The sequence below is a fragment of the Rhinoraja longicauda genome, chromosome 41, assembly GCF_053455715.1.
Source record: "Rhinoraja longicauda isolate Sanriku21f chromosome 41, sRhiLon1.1, whole genome shotgun sequence".
In the NCBI taxonomy this organism is placed as follows: domain Eukaryota; kingdom Metazoa; phylum Chordata; class Chondrichthyes; order Rajiformes; family Arhynchobatidae; genus Rhinoraja; species Rhinoraja longicauda.
Genome location: NC_135993.1, coordinates 8,128,710 through 8,155,251, shown reverse-complemented (window position 1 = coordinate 8,155,251; position 26,542 = coordinate 8,128,710). Strand labels below are relative to the sequence as shown.

Sequence of the window (26,542 nt, the reverse complement as noted above, 5' to 3'; positions counted from 1 at the left end):
TTAACATAGGTTAACTAGGGAAGCTAATGCTAAAAGCTTGAAAGCAAACATTTAATTGTAATTACATTTGTTCTTATGAGAGTGGATGTAGAAAGGATGTTTCCACTGATGGGAGAGTCCAGGACCAGAGGACATAGCCTCAGCATTAAAGGGCGCTCTTTTAGAAAGGAGGTAAGGAGGAACTTCTTTAGTCGGAGGGTAGTTAATCTGTGGAACTCATTGCCACAGAGGGCTGTGGAGGCCAGGCCAGTCGATATTTTTAAAGCAGAGATAGACAAATTCTTGATTAGAACGGGTGTCAGGGGTTATGGGGAGAAGGCAGAAAAATGGGAGTAGGTGGAAGAGATCAGCTATGATTGAATGGTGGAGTAGACTCGATGGGCCGAATGACCTAATTCTTCTATAACCTGTGAACACCTTGATGATACAGAGAAAAGGAATATAAGAACATAAGAAATATAAGTATGTATAGGCTATACAGTCTTTCATACCTGCTCCACCATTCAATAAAATCATGGGAAATCTTTTATCACAATTATGTCTTCTTATCGTGTCCACATCACAATGATGTAATTTAATGGCAATACATCCATAAACTTTGATCCATTGTAGTTTGTTTTGATTTCATTGAAGAACATGGTTTCTGATTGAACTGAAACTATTTAAATCCTAATATAAAATTCCATCACATTATGGTTACTCTTCCCAGAGGCCCCTAACTTTCAAGATTATTAATTACATCCCTTCTCATTACACTCCTAATCTAATATAATCTATCTTTGGTCCCTTAACATATTCATCTAGATAACTGTATTGTATCAATTCCATGATTATACTTACCACACAGTTGGTGTTAATTTGGTTTGTTCAGTCTGTACATAAAGTCAACCATGATTATTGTATTACACCTGTTGCAGAAGCCTTTAATTTTTGTTTCTTTGCTCTACATTAAAATTACTGTTTGGGTCCTTTTGCTAAGTCCCTCTAATGTTGTTTACCATTCTGCCATTTCTTATTTCTGCCTAAACAAATTCTACTTTTGGATTTTATGAACTAAAATCCTTTCTCTCTGCTGTCTTTATCCTTCCCTTTATTATCTGGGCTACCACTCTTCTAAAAGTTAAAAATCCCTGAATAAATCAGCCATGATTGAATGGCGGTAGATTCGATGGGCCGAATCCCTAGCTGCTCACATCCATTGAGGAAAACCTCCCACCTGACCCTATTTATGTCATCGGTTCACAGTTGGGCCTCAACAGTTGGGCCTCAACAGTTGGGCCTCAACAGTTGGGCCTCAACAGTTGGGCCTCAACAGTTGGGCCTCAACAGTTGGGCCTCAACAGTTGGGCCTCAACAGTTGGGCCTCAACAGTTGGGCCTCAACAGTTGGGCCTCAACAGTTGGGCCTCAACAGTTGGGCCTCAACAGTTACGTCACTTTGGGATTTATGATGGAAGTTGCAAAGAACAACTTCTAACCCTTAATAACCCCTATTATTATTACATGCCTTTTCATTCCATCAACTTAGAGTCATACAGCACGGAAATAGCCCCTTCGACCCAACTTGTCCATGCCGACCAAGATGCTCCTTCTAAGCTAGTTTCCCGAGTTTGGCCCATATCCTCCAAACCTTTCCTATCCATGTACCGGTCCAAGTGCCTTTTAAATGCTGTTATAGTACGTGCCTTAACTACCTCCTTTGGCAGCCTGTTCCACATACCCACCCTCTGTGTGAAAAAGTGATCTTTCAGGTTCCCATTAAATCTTTCCCGTCTCACCTTAAACCTATACCCGCTAGTCCTTGAAGTGGGGGGTGGGGGGGAGACTGTGCATTCACTTTATCTATTCCACTTGTGATTTACTGTGGTCATTTTGGTCTTCCTTCCTGCAGTTTGCAGCTCTTATCTACACAAGCTGCAGTGAATTTGAACGTATTGGACAGGTGCAAGGGTTAGATTCCTTTACTCGTCTCATTCATAGTTATATTTTCTTTCAGACTGTGCAGTTCTATAGTAATTAATGTAGGGGTGTGACTGCTTCTTAGAACAAACTATCCAGATAACTGTTCCCTGTCCCACCTCACCACCATTAAGCATCCTAATGTCCAAATCTTGTCATTTATTCTGAGCCCAGATCCTTCCTGCAGGAGTTTTTGCCATGAACCTCTTTTTATCTATTTCCTAAATGCAATGTTTCCCCTGACCTGCCAGACCAGTATAAACTCAATTGATATACTTGAATATTTTTGCTAGATAATCTAATTTATTTAAGTGTTTAAATATAGAACTCCATCTTTGTCTTACAGACTCTTACTCATCAATGTCTACACTGCATAGATACTGCACGCAGCAGGGCACTGCACTGCACACTCTGTTAAAAACACCATGCTCCAGTAGAACTCATGGACTTGAAAAGAGACAGAAGTAAGTGGGATCCACTTTCATAAATGATTTATTGATGTTAAACAATTATAAAATACCAAGTTTTCTAGTGAAGAAATTATAAAATCATTCTTTTGAATTAAGGTTACAAAAAGGTTTAAAATAGCCTTGTGAAATACAAAACTGTAGATTTGATCTTTAACCGGTTTTCCATTGTCAGCTGCTGGATAAAGCCATATTATTCTGTCTCAGTAATGTGCTTTAATAATATATCTTCCCATTTAACTCCATAAAGTCACTCCAAGAGCTATGAGTGGCGCAGTGGCACTGTAGGCAATTCAGATGTCTTGCAGCTTCAGCGACCCAGATTCATTTGTGATCTTTACTGCTCCATGTATGGAGTTTGTACATTCTCTCTGTAACAGTATGGGTTTCTCCCCAGGTGATCTAGTTTCCTCCCATAGCTCAAAGACATGCAGACTGGGAGGTGAATTGGCCATCGTAACTTACCCTTAGTGGAGATGGCTATTGGGAAATCAGGATTGTGTTAATAAGCATGTGTGATAGAATAGATTACAGAGAGGTAAGTGGGTGAATGGGATCGCTCTGAGAGCCAGAATAGGCTCAGTAGGCCGATTGGCTTCCTTCTACGTCATAAGGAAAAATTGGAAAGACACCAAATGCAGTGCAAGAGAGATTAACATTAGTTCACAATTTCCAATCCCTTCATGAAACAGGAAATTAAGAGACAAACACAATGAAGTGAAGCTGAATGGACAAACATTTTTTAAAATAAAGAGACAAATTTTAAAAAGTGTTGAATAATTTAGATTTTTTAGATTTAGATTCTACAGCGCGGAAACAGGCCCTTTCGGCCCACCAAGTCCGCGCCGCCCAGTGGTCCCCGCACATTAACACTATCCTACACACACCAGGGACAAATTTTACATTTACCCAGTCAATTAACCTACAAACCTGCACGTCTTTGCAGTGTGGGAGGAAACCAAAGATCTCGGAGAAAACCCACGCAGGTCACGGGGAGAACGTACAAACTCCATACGAGTGTTTCCGGCTGTATATATATGATATAATATGAGACGGCGCCCGTAGTCAGGGTCGAACCTGAGTCTCCGGCGCTGCATTCGCTGTAAGGCAGCAACTCTACCGCTGCGCCACCTAATCTCAGACTAATGCAAATTTCTGTGTCAATAAAGGATCTTAATTCAGGTGTGGGGCAGATAATGATTGTCTCATTGGGAGCAGAACTGACAGAGGTGCCACTTTGATTTAATAGAAAAAAACAACGTGCCAGAAATGAACTTGGAGATACAGTTCTGGAGATTGAATGTTAATTTTGGCAAATGAAATGCAACACTATGAGGCCAAAAAAATCAGTAGGTTAAGCTTAATTACATTTTGAATCATAAGATAAATGAAGAAGGCCAGACACAATCGTTTATCAAAGTAATGATACTTGTTGCCTTGCCCTTCACGCAGAAACAAAACAAACAAATAACCATTTGGCTTACATTGAATATCAGAAGATAGGGCACCTAATAGATTTCAATCAAAAGCAGTCATCCTGAAAACAAAAAAATGTTAATAGAGGATCCCTTTAGGGACAAGGTTTATGTGGATGCTGTGTGAAGGGGTAGAAGTATATTTCAGTATTGTTTGTACATGGATGATAAAACTGATTACTGAAATCTTCCTCTGTATGATGGCAGCCAACAGACAAGTCCTTACTTAGGGGAATTTTGATTTGCATGAGAATCTGGCGTTTCTAAGTGAACAAAAAAAGGAAGCGAATTAGAAAAAGCTGTCCTGCTAACATTGTAGCAAATAATTATCTTTTTACCTCAAGATTTCAAGGTTACAAGTGATTCACCCAGTCAAAATAAGTACAGAAAGTACAGGTCTGTCAACAAAAAGAGATAAAGTAGGCTAATGTTTGAGGGTTTGTTTGTTTGTTCCTGGACTACATCCAAAATGGTACACGATAGTGCGACAATTTTAGGCCCACCTTACTCACCGTCGTTCCTTTGGTGCTAATGGAAGAGGTTTCTTTGAAATCGGTGTTATATTTTTTAAGTTATTCACATTTTAAAGTTTAAATCTATCTCCTAGGGACGGAGGGGGTGGAGGGAGGGGGGGAGGGAGGGAGGGAGGGAGGGGGGGAGGAGGGGAGGGAGGGGGGGAGGAGGGGAGGGGGAGTGGGAGTGGGGAAGAGAGAGTGCTGCACCAATGCTAATAGGTGCTGCAGACAAGGCTAATACTGGCAGATGCTGGAAGTAGTCATAGAGTTGTACAGCACAGAAAATTGCCCTTCAGCCCAACTCATCCAAGTTGACCATGTTGTCCATCTATGCTAATCACATTTGCCCACATTAGGCTTGTATCCCTCTACTCCTTTCCTATTGAAGGACCTGTCCAAATACCTTTTAAACATCTCCCAGCTCTCCTTTGCAATCTAAACTTCCAGAGCAGAGCCTTATCAAAAAACCTTGCTGAACAGGTATGTAGGTTAATTGGCTGGGTAAATGTAAAAAAAATAAAAAATTGTCCCTAGTGGGTGTAGGATAGTGTTAATGTACGGGGATCACTGGGCGGCACGGACTTGGAGGGCCGAAAAGGCCTGTTTCCGGCTGTATATATATGATATGATATGATAAGTTCATACAGACAATGTCTATGGCTAGATACATTGATAGATACATTGATATATCACCTGGAAGGACTGTTAGTTATCATATCATATCATATATATACAGCCGGAAACAGGCCTTTTCGGCCCTCCAAGTCCGTGCCGCCCAGCGATCCCCATACATTAACACTATCCTACACCCACTAGGGACAATTTTTACATTTACCCAGCCAATTAACCTACATACCTGTACGTCTTTGGAGTTATGTTGGATGAGGGGCTGGGAAAAGATTAAGGGCAAGTATCTCCAACTGTTGCATTGCCTCGGCTGTGGGTCAATTGCTGGTAGATCAGATTAATAATGTTTGGGTCCCCACTAGTCAGTGTAATTATGGTGGCCTGTTTGCATACTGTATGACCTTTTGAGTTCCATTCGATGATGTTTCAAGAAGGAGAGTGAGATTGGCCAAGGCACATGATGGACCAGGGCATCAAAGAGGGAACAGCTTCTTCAGAATGCTGAAATTGAGGGAGAGTGGATGATGTATCTGGTGCTGGAATGAAGCCATCATAGGCGACGGAGCCTGTTCCATTTTCTGCACTCAGGCCCTCTCCTCACCTGAAACACAGAGGGTTCTCTTTTCCTCGCCCAGCCTCCACATTCAATTCATCACTCACTCTCACCTCTGACTTCTCGAATGTAACACTGGGCAGTGACTCTTGCAGATAATTAACACTACAATAGACAATAGACAATAGGTGCAGGAGGAGGCCATTCGGCCCTTCGAGCCAGCACCGCCATTCAATGTGATCATGGCTGATCATTCTCAATCAGTACCCCGTTCCTGCCTTCTCCCCACACCCCCTGGTGCACTTACAGTGCACAGAGCATCTTACGATTAATGCTCCCTACTTCCAGCATTTATCTCTATTTATTATTTCCTGCATTTGGCATTTTATTCCTGACATGTGGGACAGGTACTGCAGATCTTAAGGACCACATGCAGAGATGCAGAGAACCCAGAAAATACTGTTGATGCTATTATCAAGTCAAGTCAATTTTATTTGTAAAGCACATTTAAAAACAACCCACGTTGACCAAAGTGCTGTACATCAGTTCAGGTACTAAGAACGAACATACAATGGCACACAAACATAACAGCACATACATAAACAGTTCACAGCGCCCCCTCAGAGGGCCTCAAACGCTAGGGAGTAGAAATAGGTTTTGAGCCTGGACTTAAAGGAGTGGATGGAGGGGGCAGTTCTGATGGGGAGAGGGATGCTGCACCACAGTCTAGGAGCTGCAACCGCAAAAGCGCGGTCACCCCTGAGCTTAAGCCTAGACCGCGGGATAGTGAGTAGCCCCAAGTCGGCCGACCTGAGGGACCTGGAGATAGAGTGGTGGGTTAGAAGATTTTTGATATGGGGGGGGGGGGGGGGCAACCCCGTTTAGGGCTTTATATGTGAATAGGAGGAGCTTGAAGTTGATTCTGTACTGTACTGGGAGCCAGTGGAGAGAGGCCAGAATCGGGGTGATGTGGTCCCTTTTACGGGTACCCGTCAGGAATCTCGCTACAGCGTTTTGGACCAATTGCAGGCGGGACAGGGATGATTGGCTGATCTCAGTGTATAGGGAGTTGCAGTAGTCTAGTGGGGAGGAAATGAATGCGTGAATAATTTTTTCAATGTCGTCAAATTGGAGGAATGGTTTGATTTTAGCTATGGTACGAAGCTGGAAGAAGCTGGCTTTTACCACAGGTTACTGTTCCTTAATGAATCAATAATGGATGCAAATGCAATTACATGATTTTCTGCATGGAAGATTCAAGATCGTTTATTTATTTATAGGCAAAGTGCACAACATAGTTTTCCAGGAGGAATAATATAAAATCAGAGGAAGAATCATGCATTAAAAGCAAATAGGGATAGAAACTGATGTGCACCACTAAAAGCATGCTGCAGGATAGTATTGTTCCAACAGTATCTGAGGCAGGTCATAACCAATAGGTTAAGATCTAAACCAAGTTAAAGGACTGGAGAGCCAGATGTAAAGATCTTCGTCGATATTATCTGAATGGTGGCCGATTAGGAAAAGGGGAGATGCAACGTGACCTGGGTGTCGTGGTACACCAGTCATTGAAAGTAGGCATGCAGGTGCAGCAGGCAGTGAAGAAAGCGAATGGTATGTTGGCATTCATAGCGAGGGGAATTGATTATAGGAGCAGGGAGGTTCTGCTGCAGTTGTACAGGGCATTGGTGAGACCACACCTGGAGTATTGCGTACAGTTTTGGTCTCCTAATCTGAGGAAAGACATTCTTGCCATAGAGAGAGTACAGAGAAGGTTTACCAGATTGATTCCTGGGATGGCAGGACTTTCATATGAAGAAAGACTTGATAGACTCGGCTTGTACTCGCTGGAATTTAGAAGATCGAGGGGGGATCTTATAGAAACTTACAAAATTCTTAACAGGTTGGAGAGGCTAGATGCAGGAAGATTGTTCCCGATGTTGGGGAAGTCCAGAACAAGGGGTCACAGTTTAAGGATAAGGGGGAAGTCTTTTAGGACCGAGATGAGAAAGTTTTTTTTCACACAGAGAGTGGTGAATCTGTGGAATTCTCTGCCACAGAAGGTAGTTGAGGCCAGTTCATTGGCTATATTTAAGAGGGAGTTAGATGTGGCCCTTGTGGCTAAAGGGATCAGGGGATATGGAGAGAAGGCAGGTACAGGATACTGAGTTGGATGATCAGCCATGATCATATTGAATGGCGGTGCAGGCTCGAAGGGCCGAATGGCCTACTCCTGCACCTATTTTCTATGTTTCTATGATAATTTCTTTTTTTAAAGTCCTAAGGTACAGCGCGGAATCAGGCCCCTTGGTCCAGCTCCTCCATGCAGACCAAGATACCCCATCTGAGCTGGTACCATTTGCCCACGTTTAGTCCATATCCCTCTGAACTTTTCCTATCTATGTACCTGTCCAAAATCATTTAAATGTTGTTATTGCACCTTCCTCAACTATCTCCTCTGTCAGCTCATTTCAAATACCCACCACCTCACCTTCCAGCAAAACAGTTGCCCCTCAGGTTCCTGTTAAATCTTTCCCCTCTCACCTTAACCCATGTCCTCTGGTTCTTGATTCCCTTACGCTGGGCAAGAAACTGTCCGGTGCATTCACCCTATCAATTCCCCTCATGATTTTAAACAACTCTAAATCATCCCTTTGCTTCTTCCTGTGCTTCAAGGAATAAGGTCCTAGCTTGCTCAATCTCTCTCTATAGCCAGGTCCTCAGGTCCTGGCGCTCTATTGTACTAGCCCCCATTTACGCTCTTAATAGCTTAAGGATAGCGGAGTCAGGGGGTATGGGGAGAAGGCAGGAACGGGGTACTGATTGAGAATGATCAGCCATGATCACATTGAATGGCGGTGCTGGCTCGAAGGGCCGAATGGCCTCCTCCTGCACCTATTGTCTATTGTCTATATCACTCTATTACTTCCTCCATTACACCTGTCCTCCCAAAAATGACCATATATCACATCTCTTATTTTGGACAATCCCACCCAAGTAATCTCCCAGGCTCCTTTTTGATCACACTGCTTCGTCATCTCAGATCCTCTCAAGATCTTTTCTCCATCCTTCCCAATTCCCGCTTCAGTGGCTTTGCTTGACACTTGTGTCCCGCTTCACCCTAATCATTTCACTTTCCATCAGCTTTGGGAAATTGCTGATGGAAATACTTTCTTGTGCATTTGCCTGTAACTCCTTGGAACTTATGCAGTTGGAAACTTTACGCTTGCACAAAGCTGATGCAAGCTTTCTCCAGCCTACACTGAAGATTTTTTTGGGACCATGTCTCTTACTCTGGAAATCAGTGACTGCAAATTAAGCAAAGTTGTAAATTTATGAACATCTTACCATGATTGTCCAACACTGGAACTCGACATGATTGCCCATATCAGTTAGCGCTGAGTAGAAATGTTCCAACTGCGAGTGAATACAAAGACAGATTTAGGTTGATAAGGGGAAAGTTCAATTACAAGACATAGCCAGAGGGAAAATGGATTGTGAAGCAAGAGAAAACATTGAAGCACATTATTAAAAAAACAGAGGATCAAACAGAGGATCAAATTTAGATAAAGAATAGAACGGCGAAGAATTATTTTCTTCAATTTAGAAAATCACTGTTTGAAACACCACTGGCAAATAAGTTGGTTAATTTTTTTGTCTCTAGTTGAAGGAATTCGGTAATTCCTTTATTGAAAAATAATATTCTCATAATAGTTCGGTTCAGTTTAGTTTATTGTCATGTATACGGAGGTACAGTGAAAAGCTTTTCGTGCGTGTTAACCAGTCAGCAGAAAGGCAATACATGATTACAATCAAAATATACAGGGGGGCGTGGCTGTGTTCTGCAGCTGCGGCTCACCGGCAGTCTCTCTGTGTTTTTTTGTTGTTTTTTTGTCATTGTCGTCGTTAAATGTACGTTTTGTTTTATTTTTAACTCTGTGTATGTGGGGGGGTGGTGGGGGGGTTGGGGGAAACCTTTTTTCAAATCTCCTCCTCAACGGAGATGCGACCTTTACCGTGTCGTATCTCCGTTCGCGCTACGGCCTAACATCGTGGAGTCGGCGACCTCCAGCTGGGATCGACCTTGAAGACTCCGGTCGCAGGGCCTGGACTTACCATCTCGGAGGCTTCGGCCGTGGGCCCTGCAGACCGCAAAATCGGGAGTTCGCAGGTCCCTGGCTGGCGACCGGTTTTTGGGAGTTCCAGCCGTAGCAGCTTCGACCGCCCCGAAGTGCGAGGTACGATCAACCCGCTCGCAGGCCCTTCATCACCCTGCGTGGCTCGGCCACAGCACTTTCCATCGCCCGGTGGGGGCTCAGGACTTTCATCGGCCTGCTCGGCTCGGCCCTGGGACTTTCCATCGCCCGGTGGGGGCTCAGGACTTTCATCGGCCTGCTCGGCTCGGCCCTGGGACTTTCCATCGCCCGGTGGGGGCTTCAAAAAGTTGGGAGCCTCGATCACCTCGTGGCACCACGGGAGAAGAACGAGGAGGAGATAAGACTTTGCCTTCCATCACAGTGAGGGTATGCCTAGAGCAATCACTGTGATGGCTGTTTGTGTAAAAAATTATATCTGTGTGTCTTGTGCTTTTTGTTGTCTACTGCCGGACCCTGACGTGAGAGGACGCTGGCGTTGTGTATTCGCCGCTTTTCCGTCAGGAGAGTTTGTCTGTTTGTTTCTATGTTAATTGTTTTTGTAAAGCGCTTTGAGCATGCGATAAGGCGCTATATAAAATAAATGAATTATTATTATTATTATTAAAATATTAACACCAATGAATATTCTGAAGACTTTGTCATACTCTAGTATGTCTAAGAGGCACCTTATATTGTTAGTATTCATTATACAGAGACCAGGTTGACACAATACATCATGATGGTAATTTGTGCCACTGTAGCTATGGGGAAAGAGAAAATGATTTGGAAAATGACACAACTGAAAGTTGCATGGTTCCTTTTTTACTTAATTGTTGTCAGTTTTTCTTACATTGCTGCTTTGTGAGATAATGTTGTTGGTACATTTTCCAGTTATTGGTCCAAATCACTAAATACGCAAGAAGCTGCAATAATAGATAATAGTCAGCCTATGGGGTTGAATTTTAACTCTAGTTGCCTTGCTGAAACCAGGCAGCCAGGATTGGTGATTAAAATTACCCTATTGACTTACCCATCTAGGAGCACAGTTCCCAATTTAATATAAATCTTTACTGAAGTAATCTTGCAAATCATTTCCTCATTTTTTTCTGAGTTGATAATGAGAACACATACCTAAAGCTTGGATAGATTTCTAAATACACATATCATGTAAGCAAATGATTGTGACTCAGCGTTAACTGAGTGATCTGAGTGGTGAGCTACAGTGAACCTTCCACCAGGCCTGAGAGAAAAACATTGGTCCAAATGAGCCCAAAAACTTTACAACAGGAAGAACATTGGCTATATTTAAGAGGGAGTTAGATGTGGCCCTTGTGGCTGAAGGGATCAGGGGGTATGAAGAGAAGGCAGGTACAGGATACTGAGTTGGATGATCAGCCATGATCATATTGAATGGCGTTGCAGGCTCGAAGGGCCGAATGGCCTACTCCTGCACCTATTTTCTATGTTTCTATGTTTCTAACAGAAGCTCATCTCCAGGCTCACATTTTACAGTCTCTGAACAGTTTCTTAATTCTCTTAATTTTTCCCCAAATCTTCCTGGATAGCCCAAAGAAGTGATCTTGCCACTTGACTAACCTGCTGAGTTACTCCAGCATTTTGTGAAATAAATACCTTCGATTTGTACCAGCATCTGCAGTTATTTCCTTACACTACCTGTTGCTCCACTGCGATTTCTCCTCAACCTATGTCTACTTTGAAGAAGTTCTCCTCTCATCGCCGAGAGTTTAGCAACATGCTCTCTCGCTGCTCCCCCTCTGTTATTTCTCCTGCCCTCCTGCTCTACGACCACATTTTGACACAGACTCACTACCACAGCCACATCTGCTTTCTTGGGACTTGCCTGCGCCTCCATCTTCTGCCTCGGGGTTTCCAGCTCCGGTTCCAGACCTCCCAATTCAGACCCAACCCGGACTACAGGCTCCCACAGTCTATCTGCTGCTTTTCAGAACAATTTTCCTTCCAAAAAATATCCTTCCTTTGTCCCGCCCCCTGACATCAGTCTGAAGAAGGGTCTCGACCCGAAACGTCACCCATTCCTTCTCTCCTGAGATGCTGCCTGACCTGCTGAGTTATTCCAGCTTTTAGTGAAATAAATTGCCACTTGACTGATTTCAGTGAAAGATTTTCAATCACATCTTCATGACTTTCTACCCAAAATGGAACTTACAACCTTTTCCTGGGCAACATTTCAGGAGCAAAAGACAGACACAAAATGCTGGAGTAACTCAACGGGTCAGGCTGCATCTTTGGAGAAAAGGAATAGGTGACGTTTCAGGTCGAGACCCTTCTTCAGACCGAAGAGTGAAGAGTCTGCTGAAGGGTCTCGACCCGAAACATCGCCTGTTCCTTTTTCCAGAGATGCTGCCTGACCCGCTGAGTTCCTCCAGCTTTTTGTGTGTGGCTTCGGTTTAAACCAGTATCATCAGTTCTTCCTTACACATTTCATGAGCAAATGTTATTTATGCTTTTACTTGCACAGTGGAATAGTTAAAACTAGGCCACCATTGTTTATGTGCGCTGCGCAACAGCTTAATGTAACAGTGTTGCATTTGTCACTTGGCCAACAATATGACCAGGGAAAGATTTGTGATATAAACATACAGTACTTGTGGTTATTAAAATCCTGTGCATCAATATTTTTAGATTTTTCCCATATATAAAACAATTCAAAAATCAGTAATAACCAAAGATACTAGAGGAACAAGATAGACCACTCGACCCTAAAAACCATAGTACGTCACGGCGGCCATTTTAGTAGGCAGAAACTTGCTGAAACATTTAAAAAGAAAAATAACAAAAATATGTGAATTGATAAATGAGATATATTCTGCATTTTAATGGTATCATCATACATACTGTTCCCCCAAAACACTGATTACACTGCGCGAGGCATAACGGACGGCGGGTTTTGCCTACTAAAATGGCGGACGTTAAGCTCCTTTGTGTACTACACTTCAGTATAGGCGATTTCAATGGAGTGGTCCATCTTGTTCCTCTAGTATCTTTGGTAATAACCCTGGTGAAGAATTGCAAAAGTGAATTGTATTATATCACTGTTATAAAACCTGTAATTTAATAAACTTATCATATCATATCATATATATACAGCCGGAAACAGGCCTTTTCGGCCCTCCAAGTCCGTGCCGCCCAGCGATCCCCGCACATTAACACTATCCTACACCCACTAGGGACAATTTTTTTTTACATTTACCCAGCCAATTAACCTACATACCTGTACGTCTTTGGAGTGTGGGAGGAAACCGAAGATCTTGGAGAAAACCCACGCAGGTCACGGGGAGTGGTAAACCCACTTGGTGTGGTAAATATTCTTCCTAGAATTTCTACCCAAAAACACTAATATTCCAATACCGCATTAGTATTTGGGCCAATTCTATTTCATCCATCTCAATAAAATAGATTCTGCAAGACACCAATTATACCAATCCTTTGAGAGTCTATTTTCTAGGCCAGGTTATGAAGTTAACAGCTTCATTTCCATGAATGGTGGTTTGCTTTTATGTGGATAGATTGGAGGAACTGGAGGCTGTTCCTTCAGAACAGAGGCTGATTAAAATATTTAATATCAAGAGTGCTTTACATAGAATTTATAAAGAGAAATTGTTTCTTATTTCAGACGGGTCAATAACTAGAAGGCGTAGATTTAAGATAATTAAGAACCAATAACGAGTTGTGTAAGAGTTTGCTTTGAACTCAAAAGTCTTTGCTGATGCCCCTGTGTACCATAGAAACATAGAAAATAGGTGCAGGAGTAGGCCATTCGGCCCTTCGAGCCTGCACCGCCATTCAATATGATCAAGGGCCGCATCTAACTCCCTCTTAAATATAGCCAATGAACTGTCCTCAACTACCTTCTGTGGCAGAGAATTCCACAGATTCACCACTCTGTGTGAAAAAAAACGTTCTCATCTCGGTCCTAAAAGACTTCCCCCTTATCCTTAAACTGTGATCCCTTGTTCTGGACTTTCCCAACAGGAACAATCTTCCTGCATCTAGCCTGTCCAACCCCTTAAGAATTTTGTAAGTTTCTATAAGGTCCCCCCTCAATCTTCTAAATTCCGGCGAGTACAAGCCGAGTCTATCCAGTCTTTCTTCATATGAAAGTCCTGCCATCCCAGGAATCAATCTGGTGAACCTTCTCTGTACTCCCTCTATGGCAAGAATGTCTTTCCTCAGATTAGGAGACCAAAACTGTACGCAATACTCCAGGTGTGGTCTCACCAATGCCCTGTACAACTGCAGCAGAACCTCCCTGCTCCTATACTCAAACCATCTCGGAGAGGGTGGGAAAACCCAAACCGCTGGTCTGTCAGGCGGCTCTAAAACATTTAATAACATTGTTTAAAGAACAACAAGAAGGTTTTCCTTGCTGCTCCGGCCAATCTTTATCCATTTAAGATTATGATGTGGTCATTATCATTTTGCTGTTTCTGGGTATTTGCTGTATTTACATTTACATTGGCAGCCATATCTCCTGCATTGCAGCAGTGAATATTTAACTGCTCATAACGCACTATGGGACGTATTCGAATTGATATGAAAGGTGATTTAGTAGTAATTATTTTTTGTTTTGATGAGGCAAGGTGTCTGAAGGCAGTTTAAAGAAGCTATAGCAAATAAAATTTGTTTATAAATCACAAAAGGAGAAACCGGGCACATTGAAATCACATCAAAAGATATTCTGAATCAGAATTCAGAATCAGAATTACCTTTATTTGTCATCCAAAAAACAAGTCTTTTGGACGAGATTTCATCACCCACAGTCCAACAATAAGAGCAATAAAATAAGCAAATTACACAACCCAAACCAACACAAAACACAAAAAAAAGAAACATCCATCACAGTGAGTCTCCTCCAGTCCCCTCCTCACTGTGATTCATCCTCTTCCTCAAGGATTCACCCTCACGTGCTCGGTAACTGCACACTACATCTACTTTTCTAACCTCCTGCAGCATCACTGATTTCAGTGAGAATTCCAGAGCGTACAGGACTGAATGGCTAGATGCTTTCTATATTCAACCTCCGTGAATATGCCAATCAATGCCTGGGATCCTCCTCATTTCCTTGAATAAAGACCATTGGTTGTCAGCACACAAAACAAACAGAAATAAAAGAGGGTAAATTAACATGTACAGTGATGTCTGAAGAAGAATTAGATAAAAACTTGAAAAAGGATTCTGTGGACTCTGGGGAAAAAAATAGCATTGAAAGTACAGTTAAGTGGATTACTCTGCAAGAGCCAGCTCAGATGTGATATGACACACAGTTTCTTCCACTGCATCATTCTATATCCAGAGAGCGGTGTACTTGAGACTTGAAATGGAGATAAAAATATTAAAATCAGTAAATATTTTTGGGATAGTTGTTATTAGATCTTACCTTGTAGCTGTTATCACATGAAGGGGTGATACCAGCAGCAATGAAGGCCCTGAAATTAAAAAATAAAATCACAATCAATTCAGGTTAAATTAAAATGGAACCTACAACTTAGATTCCACTTATTTTTAGTCCCCTAAAAGAGCATTAGTAAGATTGGGAAATTGATGAAGAAGAAGTTTGAATTAAAATTAGTGTTTGCAACCAGAAGGAAGCGAGACATTTGGAGTTTCCAACGGAACATACTCTGTTCAACACATCCACAGATATTTTGGTGTGTGGCAATCACAGAAGGGTATCATGCCCTAAAGGCACATTTCCTTAAAGGTAGCGAGATACTTGCAACTTGCACCATATTTTGCCCTGGAAAAGAGCCACTCTGCAGGAGAGGAGAAAGAAAGATCCACATTGCTCAGAAATGAACATTGACATTACAGTAATAGACAATAGACAATAGGTGCAGGAGTGGGCCATTCGGCCCTTCGAGCCAGCACCGCCATTCAATGTGATGAACAAGGGGCCACAGTTTAAGAATAAGGGGTAGGCCATTTAGAACTGAGATGAGGAAAAACGTTTTCAGTCAGAGAGTTGTGAATCTGTGGAATTCTCTGCCTCAGAAGGCAGTGGAGGCCAATTCTCTGAATGCATTCAAGAGAGAGCTAGATAGAGCTCTTAAAGATAGCGGAGTCAGGGGGTATGGGGAGAAGGCAGGAACGGGGTACTGATTGAGAATGATCAGCCATGATCACATTGAATGGCGGTGCTGGCTCGAAGGGCCGAATGGCCTACTCCTGCACCTATTGTCTATTGATCATGGCTGATCATTCTCAATCAGTACCCCGTTCCTGTCTTCTCCCCATACCTCCTGTCTCCGCTATCCTTCAGAGCTCTATCTAGTAAGTGAGATAATTGCCAGAAGGGAGGTACTGGGCGCCGGTGAGCCAGAAGACAACTAGGGCAAACACAAGAAGACCCTGGCAGAAAGTGGCTTGAATGCTCCCCTTCAGGACAATGAAGTGATGCCACAAAAAAATGCATAACTTACAAGATATGTCAAGGTGAGCTTAACACCCAAAATAATGATCTCTCTCTTTTTTCTCCAACACTCGCATCTATGTAAGTATGCACGCGTACAGGGGCATACATACACACAAAACTCCTCCAGTCCTGCCCCCCGTCACCATTACACTCCTCTGCACGCGCTCGCACACACGCACGCACGCACACACACACACCAAGGTGACCTACTGTGCACCTCATCTCTTCAGCACAAAATCTGCTAGGCGTGTTCATTCATAATCTTTCATTGTGGGATCGTTCCCTGTTAAAAATTAGAGGCTTGTTGCAGCAGGCCATATAATCGTTCATAATTAGTTTGTTGTTCTTGCTCTGATGTGGTTCTTTCCCCTTGTTTGGTCTGCTCTTGCTTCGAGTGGCAACGTCTGAGGGAGGGACTATATGGGAAGCTGAGAAAAATTGGGAAAAACTGGGAAGGTGAGGAAAGATGAATCATCTGCTCTCAGTTGTGTGTTTTCTCCAGGAATTCTGAGATGTATTGAAAGCAACTGGAATACGTGGGAGAGCAGGAATGCACAACTATATCGATCAGATATATCTGTTGCAGTTTTGACACTGAATACCAATCCAAAGTTTAGATCTGTAGGGTGGAGCTTATGTGAGGAAAGTGCATATAGGCTATAGTTTAATTTGTTTAGATTATTCAGCAGGAAATACAGAGCAGGATTCATTCATTGATGGTTGTATTTATTCACAAAATGCTGGAGTAACTCAGCAGGTCAGGCAGCATCTCAGTCTGAAGAAGGGTCTCGACCCAAAACGTCGCCCATTCCTTCTCTCCTGAGATGCTGCCTGACCCGCTGAGTTACTCCAGCATTTTGTGAATAAATACCTTCGATTTGTACCAGCATCTGCAGTTATTTTCTTACATTGATGGTTATAATCACCATGGGTGAATTTGCAGAGTAGCATGTGATTTTTTTTGCTTCATCCGGATACTGCTGGCTGATTGTTTCTATCCTAGGAACGGATAAGGGATTAGAGTGTGGAGAGGGACCAGTGATATATCTGGCTAGTTATAAAATTAACTCTATGATGACGTCTGTTCCAGTCCACATAGACAATGCTTCCCTTCTCCACTCAGCTGGAAGGTAATTCTTTGGTCAGTAAGACATGCTGGCACATCCCCTTGTTGTTCTCCTTCATGTTCTCCTGCTGCCCTCTCTCCTGCAGATCTTCAGAATGTGTCTCAAGTCTGAGGCTTTGGAAATCAATCTGCTGTTACCGAAAATGTTGTTGCTCCTGCTCCAGCACCAGGTCCTGTCTTCAGTTGGCTGAGCTACGCAGCACTTAGCACATTGCAATGATATTTCTGCCCTTCGAAGGCATGAGGTGCAGCAAGTCCTCAAAGTGATTTAAGCAACAGAATCTTATATTTAGGTTTATTCACAAAATGCTGGAGTAACTCAGCAGGTCAGGCAGCATCTCGGGAGAGAAGGAATGGGTGACGTTTCGGGTCGAGACCCTTCTTCAGACTTATATTTAGGGGTCTATGGTATTTTCTACAACAACTCTGAATTGCTCTCGCTGGATAGCACTGTGCTGTTATGTTTGGAGTCAGAAATGGCATGAGAATCCAACCAACGGCATGAGAATCCAATGGACAGTGGTGGAAATGTATGGTGATGCAGACTTCCTGAGGATTAATGATTTACGGGTAGCTGCCAGGAATTATGGCGTTGATCATCAAGAATTTCTTCTAATCGGCGACCCAGCTGTACACTAAGGGGATGGAAACTCTTTACGTTGAGGAAATCAAGGTTATTTTTGGGCGCATGAGTGTGATCAATCACTGCCTATGTCCGTGGGAAGTAAACAATACTGTAAATCCCAGTGTTTGAGATTCCTCAGTAAAATCAAACTGATGAAATCGATCTGCTGCTACCGATATCCTGCTGGTGATGTTACTTGAATGTGAATCTCAGCAGGTTAATGCTGGGGGGGGAAAAAATCACTAATTGTTTATGCCCACGCTTTGAAGTTCAAGGGTGTGTATGCAGCTTGCAAGCTACGCCTGAAGGAGCTGAGTCATCTTATCTTGTCAATAATATTTCTGTTTAAATAGTGAGAAAAGCAACATGATGTGGTAACGTAATAAACTGCAGGTGCTGTAATCTTGAGAAAATAACAAAGCCCTGGAGGAACTGGTCAGACAGCACGAGAGAGCTAGATCGAGCTCTTAAGGATAGTGGAGTCAGGGGGTATGGGGAGAAGGCAGGAACGGGGTACTGATTGAGAATGATCAGCCATGATCACATTGAATGGTGGTGCTGGCTCGAAGGGCCGAATGGCCTACTCCTGCACCTATTGTCTATCTATGAAAGGAAATGGATAGATTACATTTCGGGTCAGTCTGAAGAAGGGTTCCAATCGGAAACATCATTTGTTCATTTACTTCTACACATGCTGCCTGACTTACTGAGTTTCTTCAGCATGATATGGTGTATGATTTAATTGAGACTGTCTCTGATGGTGTGAAACATTCAGCTGCAGTTTATGCTGGGGAGGTGGAAATTGGCGTTATGATCTTTTGGAATGTGTCTGACACTGGCACATAATCGGATCTAAATTGTCATTGAAGGTGCCTGTTTTAATTTTGGGATTGAAGTGATTTCACCAGTGTGATATACTATAAATAAAATCAAATTGGATCTTGTGGCACCAAAGAAATCAGCCAGTCTCTGGGTTTGTATATTTAGTCATGTCATTGTAGGTGAAAAATGGGAGTTCTCGGAATAGCGCTTTGCTTATAAGTTGATATTCATACGATCCATTTTCATAGTCTAATCAAAATATCACATGTCAGTAAAGTGATACACTGCTTTGTACACTAACATTTTACTGTAAATTGCCGATGGACTCCAGTCACGGATGAACTAGGTACCTGACATTGCGTCTCACCGCCAGGCTATTGCACAGAGCTTGAATTAAGGTGGAGTAGTTCTACTCAGTGGCAGTGAGAGCCTGATTATTGGGTTTATACATGGGGTATTATAAGAAAAAAGAATTTTGTCCCATAATTCAATCTCAACCATCATAAAATAGAATTTGAGAAATTAATGGGACTGAAAACCAATAAATCCACAGGACCTGGTGGCCTGCACTCCAAGGCTTTGAAATAGGAGGCTGTGGATAACTCACAATGATGGCTACAAGCCCTCTGCAGGGGTGGGAGCTGCTTTACGTTCTTGTTGTCCACCCTGGGTAGTTCTACGGAACTGGCAAAATTTATAGCAAAGCATCAACTACAGTACTCTGTCACTTAAATCATACTGAAGAAACGCAGTAAGTCAGGCAGCATGTGTAGAAGTAAATGAACAAATGATGTTTCCGATTGGAACCCTTCTACTTGCCACTTTTGATTGTTGTAGTTGACATACGGAAGAAGAAGCCCTCTACATTAGACAATAGGTGCAGGAGTAGGCCATTCGGCCCTTCGAGCCAGCACCGCCATTCAATGTGATCATGGCTGATCATTCTCAATCAGTACCCCGTTCCTGCCCTCTCCCCATACCTCCTGACTCCGCTATCCTTAAGAGCTCTATCTAGCTCTCTCTTGAATGCATTCAGACAATTGGCCTCCACTGCCTTCTGAGGCAGAGAATTCCACAGATGGCTTTTAAGGCGTCTTTGAATCTCTTCTTTTGTCCGCCTCTTTTACGTTTGCCTTTAAGCTGGGGGTAGAAGGCTTGCTTTGTCTTCCATCCGAACAACATGACCGCTCCATCTTAATTGGTTCTTGATGACGAAGGCTTCGATGCTTGGTGTTTTCGCTTCATTCAGCAAAAACGTTGGTTCTTCTGTCTTCCCAGCTGATATTTAAGCTGCTTCGAAGACATTGTTGATGGAACTTTTCAAGTGTTTTCAGATGGCGTTGATGTGTTGTCCAGGTTTCAGATGCATACAGGACTGTTGGAATCACCACTGCTTTGTACACTAACATTTTGGTGTCGGTTCGGCTGTCACGACTTTGAAAGTCTCTTGTTCGAAGATGTCCAAAAGCTGTTCCAGCACACTTAAGACGATGTTGGATCGTCTTAACAGTCTAACGAGAACAAAGCTATTTACATTTAACTTTGTAGTAATTAAATCTGTGTTCTTAAGAACACAGGCTGCGATTTATACTGTGGGACGTCACTTAAGAGAGTTGCTTTGGAAATTGATAAGCAATTGCTTCTATTGATACTTATTCAACGATACTCTATTAAATAATGTAACATGTACTGTTACTTCAAGCCCATCAAAACCACTCATTGAGCATGGGACACCCTGATTCTATACCATTGTAACTGGACATAGGTAGACATATGTACATGTTAATTGATCAACACCATTCATTACAATACTGTGGGAGGCACAGTTATCATATTGAGTCATTTTGTGTACATATTTTCCAATTTATGGACAAAACCAACTGTAAAAGTGAAATTTGTTCCTTTTGATTATCAGATAAAAGAACTCACTCATTGATGGCAAACTGTTTCTGTAGCTGCAGTGCAAGGCTGAAGTACTTATGTGGGCAGGACATGCTGTCAGCACAGGCAGCACATGTACCATGTTTTCTCCATTCATTCCCCCTGCAAAATGTGAGGAAAATCATTACTCCGTAGAAAAAAACTTGCAGTGCTATTGTGAAAAGAAAGCAACCAATTAGTTCTTTTTGACTTCAACAGATTCAGTATTAGGAAAATAAGCAAGTCTCTAAACAAACTAAATCTAAACTAAAACTAAACTATCCATCTAACATAAGATAAATAACACTAAATATTGGGCGCAGCGGTAGAGTTGCTGCCTTACAGCGAATGCAGCGCCAGAGATCCGGGTTTGATCCCGACTACGGGTGCTGTCTGTACGGAGTTTGTACGTTCTCCCCGTGACCTGCGTGGGTTTTCTCCGAGATCTTCGGTTTCCTCCCACACTCCAAAGACGTACAGGTTTGTAGGTTGGCTTGGTAAATGTAAAAATTGTCCCTAGTGGGTGTAGGATAGTGTTAATGTGTGGGGATGGCTGGTCAGCGCGGTCCCGGTGGGCCGAAAGAGCCTGTTTCTGTGCTGTATCTCTAAACTAAACTAAAATAAACTAAACTAAACTGCATCTTCTTTACAATTTCAATGATGAAGTGACAAATGAAAAGTTTCCATCACTGTTTGGAGTTTTATCAAATAGAATTGGAGATTTAATTTTGTATTTAACCTTGGATTGGTATAAACCAGTAATTTGGACGGGGGGAAAAAACGCTACACCATTATGAAGGAAAAACATATTCTGCAATATCAGATATCCATCCAACATAAGATAAATAACACTAAATATTGATCTGATATGCTGTTGAAGGTATAAACTTTGCAGCACAGAAACCAGGTCATTCAGCCGAATCAGATGTTTGCGTTCAATTTAAACCACCACACAATCTTCTTAATCAAATCCAAGAGCAATACAAGATGGACACAAAAAAGCTGGAGTAACTCAGCGGGTCAGGCAGCATCTCTGGAGAGAAGGAATGGGTGTCGTTTCTGGTCGAGACCCTTCTTATATACTGTAGGCACTCTCTTTGCTTCAATCTTGTTCATAGTTACTCCGCAAATATATTCTTATTATACATCTCTGCTGTTCTCGTGCAAGTAAGTTTCACATTAACATTGCACTGGGTAAAGTAGACACAAAAAGCTGGAATAACTCAAATTGAACAGCACAAAACCCATTAAAGGTTTAGTAGTTTGGAGCGAACATTGGTCTTGTCACCCACCATAACTCTTTCAGCCATACATCTGATCCATTTATAAAAAATGTTCACTCAGGGAGGCTTAAATATTCCTGAATGTATGTGTATCTCACCTAATATATAAGAATGGTAGTTCAAGAGAAACCATTCGCACATGAATGGACGGTCAATTTTTATTTCCCCAACTATCCTTTGGTTTTCATTACACAATATCTAATAAATGTGAGGAATGCGTCACTTGACAAATTATCAATAAGAATGAAATGTTATATATGGTTTACGATGTTAACCTTTTCCAGGTGTTAACTATACCACAGCACAGTTGATACCCAAGAGGGCAAGTATGCACCCAAGTCCATCAGACTTACTCTTTAATCAATCCCTAGAGCAAAGAGGTCCTTCTACAGTTGTACCGGGCCCTGGTGAGACCGCACCTGGAGTACTGTGTGCAGTTTTGGTCTCCAAATTTGAGGAAGGATATTCTTGCTATTGAGGGCGTGCAGCGTAGGTTCACTAGGTTGATTCCCGGAATGGCGGGACTGTCGTATGTTGAAAGGCTGGAGCAATTATCATATCATATCATATCATATATATACAGCCGGAAACAGGCCTTTTCGGCCCTCCAAGTCCGTGCCGCCCAGCGATCCCCGTACATTAACACTATCCTACACCCACTAGGGACAATTTTTACATTTACCCAGCCAATTAACCTACATACCTGTACGTCTTTGGCTTGTATACACTGGAATTTAGAAGGATGAGGGGGGATCTTATTGAAACGTATAAGATAATTAGGGGATTGGACACATTAGAGGCAGGAAACATGTTCCCAATGTTGGGGGAGTCCAGAACAAGGGGCCACAGTTTAAGAATAAGGGGTAGGCCATTTAGAACGGAGATGAGGAAGAACTTTTTCAGTCAGAGAGTGGTGAAGGTGTGGAATTCTCTGCCTCAGAAGGCAGTGGAGGCCAGTTCGTTGGATGCTTTCAAGAGAGAGCTGGATAGAGCTCTTAAGGATAGTGGAGTGAGGGGGTATGGGGAGAAGGCAGGAATGGGGTACTGATTGAGAGTGATCAGCCATGATCGCATTGAATGGCGGTGCTGGCTCGAAGGGCTGAATGGCCTACTCCTGCACCTATTGTCTATTGTCTATTGTCTATTGTCTACATAAGTTCATAAATGATGGGAGCAGCATTAGGCCATACGGCCCATGAAGTCTATTGAGGATATTCTTGTCATATGTTGAAAGACTGGAGCGACTAGGCTTGTATACACTGGAATTTAGAAGGATGAGAGGGGATCTTATCGAAACGTATAAGATTATTAAGGGGTTGGACACGTTAGAGGCAGAAAACATGTTCCCAATGTTGGGGGAGTCCAGAACCAGGGGCCACAGTTTAAGAATAAGGGGTAGGCCATTTAGAACAGAGATGAGGAAAAACTTTTTCAGTCAGAGAGTTGTGAATCTGTGGAATTCTCTGCCTCAGAGGACAGTGAAGGCCAATTCTCTGAATACATTCAAGAGAGAGCTAGATAGAGCTCTTAAGGATAGCGGAGTCAGGGGGTATGGGGAGAAGGCAGGAACGGGGTACTGATTGAGAATGATCGGCCATGATCACATTGAATGGCGGTGCTGGCTCGAAGGGCCGAATGGCCTACTCCTGCACCTATTGTCTATTGTCTATATTGTCTACTCCGCCATTCAATCATGGCTGATCTATGTTTCCCTCTTAACCCCATCCGCCTGCCTTCTCCCCATAACCCCTGACACAAGTGTTAATCGATGATGTGAACAATTAAAGCTTTCATTCTCCCAATATCCCATCAAGGCTTCCATTCCCTTGAATGTTTTCCTGATTAAATGGCAGTGATGGAACACATGGCCCTTCTAAAAACAATGCACTAGGGATATTGCTGCATCAGAGTCAGATTGACAAAATAAAGTACATGCTACTTACCAAAACTTGAAAGCATTAGTATTGGTTAGACTTGGCCAGTATTTGAGCAAGTTGACTTGAAGATCCTGTTATACAGGGACAAAATAATGGAAAATATAAATGAAAACACAGCAGCAAGTTTTTATACAATATTTTCATAACATCTATTGAAGTTGTGGCACTCAACTATCAATATTCCTCAAAGTTAGCAAAAACATCAAACATTTTGACCCAAAGTTACAGAATAGGAATGAATAAAATGGGGCTGAAAAAAGTTTCATTTTATCTTAACATTGTGGCCTTTGGAATATGGCCTTGTGTTACATTTTTGCTGTGCCCTTAAATAGATCCAAAATTCTGAAGAATACATCCAAAGAATATAAAGGAACATTGTCATCAGAATAAAAAAATAAAAAAAGCACAGGCAGTCTCCTAGAATCACTACTTAAGTAAAAAAGCTTTGACAGGATGTGCTTTCTGAAAAGATGTTCTTGTCGTAGTTCATGGGCACCTGCATAATCAATGCAGATACTGAAATGACTGATTTATTGGTTCAGATCTCTACCTGTCATCAAAGCTTTTGTGAGAGATGTATGTGACCACTTGTCATGAGTCATTGTTGTCATGAGCATTTTACCAAGATTTTAACAGAATTATGGGCATCCTGTCACTTTTATACCTTCGGGCAAGATTTATTTTCATATTTTTCTACTTTCTCAATTTGCCTTTTAGCCTATATCATCTTTGGATTGAAGACTAGGGTTGCCAACTGTCCCGTATTAGCCGGGACATCCCGTATTTTGGGCTAAATTGGTTTGTCCCGTATGGGACCGCCCTTGTCCTGTATTAGGCCCACGGCCCGCTGTCGGCCGGGACAGTGTAGGCTAACGGAGTGAGGAAAAACTTTTTCAGTCAGAGAGTTGTGAATCTGTGGAATTCTCTGCCTCAGAAGGCAGTGGAGGACAATTCTGTGAATGCATTCAAGAGAGAGCTAGATAGAGCTCTTAAGGATAGCGGAGTCAGGGGGTACGGGAGAAGGCAGGAACGGGGTACTGATTGAGAATGATCAGCCATGATCACATTGAATGGCGGTGCTGGCTCGAAGGGCTGAATGGCCTCCTCCTGCACCTATTGTCTATTGTGTTCGGGGAGCGGGGCCGAGTGTGTTCGCCTAACGGAGGTTGCGTAGCAACCCGCCTCCCGGCCCAGGCGGCCGCCATTGGTGGAGCAGGAGCACATGGCCGCTGGCTAGGTGAGGTCACGTGGGGGGCGGGGCAGTGACATCACCTTGTCCCGTATTTGGGAGGGAGATAGTTGGCAACCCTATTGAAGATCCATGTCCCTTATAGGAGGTAAAAGCAGATTTCAATGACATGCAAGTATAGATTTATCCTGTAGGTATTTATGTAATGAAGGTTAGTCAATGGGTGACGAGCACCCACTCAGTTTTAGGTGAAGGACCTATGTGCTTTCCTGAGGTGAACCTCATTACAATGCATGGATCAAACTCCAGGCCTAGACATTTTATTGCAGGTAAATCCTTTGTGTTTAAGTTACTTCATGGCTCAGTGATTTTCTCGGTTCTTTTACACGTTATATGTACTGTGATGAACGTGACAATGGTGTCATTTGTGTAGAAAGTGTTGGAATAATTTCATAATTTTCCTTGTGGTAGGATTGGAAAAGATATTTAAGGTGTTGCAGGTGCAAGCATTGGGCTGGATATGTAGAAGAGGTAAATTGGATTATTCAGCACATTTTAACATTTAAATATTTCCAACATGAGATCTTTGCCTCGTGTCTATTTTAGGCATAAATGTTCCTATCTTTCGCTTCTTGCTCTCTCTTCTTGCCAATTTCCTAGGTCTTTTCCCCAGAGCTCCTAGATTGGCTCTTTGAAAGCCAAATTGTGCATTAAGCAACAGTCTCAACACACTTCTGACAAAAGGTTGCAAACATAAAACTCAAATTCAATTTATTTTTCCCTGTACCCGAAAATTAAAAAAAACGCAGATGTGGAAATCTAACAGAAAAACAGAAAATTCTAGAAACTTTCAGCAGTTCAAGCAGCATTTGTGGAAAGAGAAACAGATTTAATGCTTCAGGCTAAAGACCCTTTATCAGTGTTGGTGAAGGGCCTTTGACCTGAAATGTTATTGCTGCTTCCCTTTTTATACATTAAAAAGTCCATTTCATATCTCCGAAAATTTCAGATGCCCCCAGGGAAACACCAAGGGGGATAATTAATAGTTCAACCAGTGCAATAAAGGAAATCAACAAAAAATGTATTGGAGTTACTGTGGCACTGATATTATGAGAGAGAAGTTCCTCAGAACTAGTCCAGCTCTACGCCATAACTTCATTGGGCGTGTGTTACAAACCACAGTTACACAGGTCCCAGAGTATACCATTTTTGTTGTTGCGTTACAAACAGAGGGTGGGAGCAGCTTTGACACTTTTTAATCACTTTTATCAGCAGCTCATATCTAAGGACTCCTGAAACTCCATTTTAATAGGGCAGATATTACATCTCCTGCCATAAACCATCCTATCACCAACTAGAGAGCGGTCTGGACCTACAATCTACCTCATTGGAGACCCTTGAACTATCTTTAATCAGACTTTACTTGACTTTATCCTGCACTAAACGTTATTCCCT

The 26,542-nt window shown here is 42.4% G+C and overlaps 1 protein-coding gene across 1 annotated transcript in view; it reads right to left on the bottom strand.

The window, feature by feature from the left end:
• Positions 1-2,432: 2,432 nt before the first annotated feature.
• Positions 2,433-26,542, bottom strand: part of rnaset2l (ribonuclease T2, like) — a 42,123-nt gene continuing 18,013 nt past the window's right edge. The window contains exons 6-10 of the mRNA XM_078431047.1: positions 23,905-23,969; positions 20,688-20,801; positions 15,151-15,199; positions 8,944-9,012; positions 2,433-4,163 (exon numbers count right to left, since the gene is read on the bottom strand). Coding sequence (XP_078287173.1) covers positions 3,996-4,163; positions 8,944-9,012; positions 15,151-15,199; positions 20,688-20,801; positions 23,905-23,969 — 465 coding nt within the window. The 3' untranslated portion in view covers positions 2,433-3,995. The remainder of the gene's footprint in view (positions 4,164-8,943; positions 9,013-15,150; positions 15,200-20,687; positions 20,802-23,904; positions 23,970-26,542) is intronic.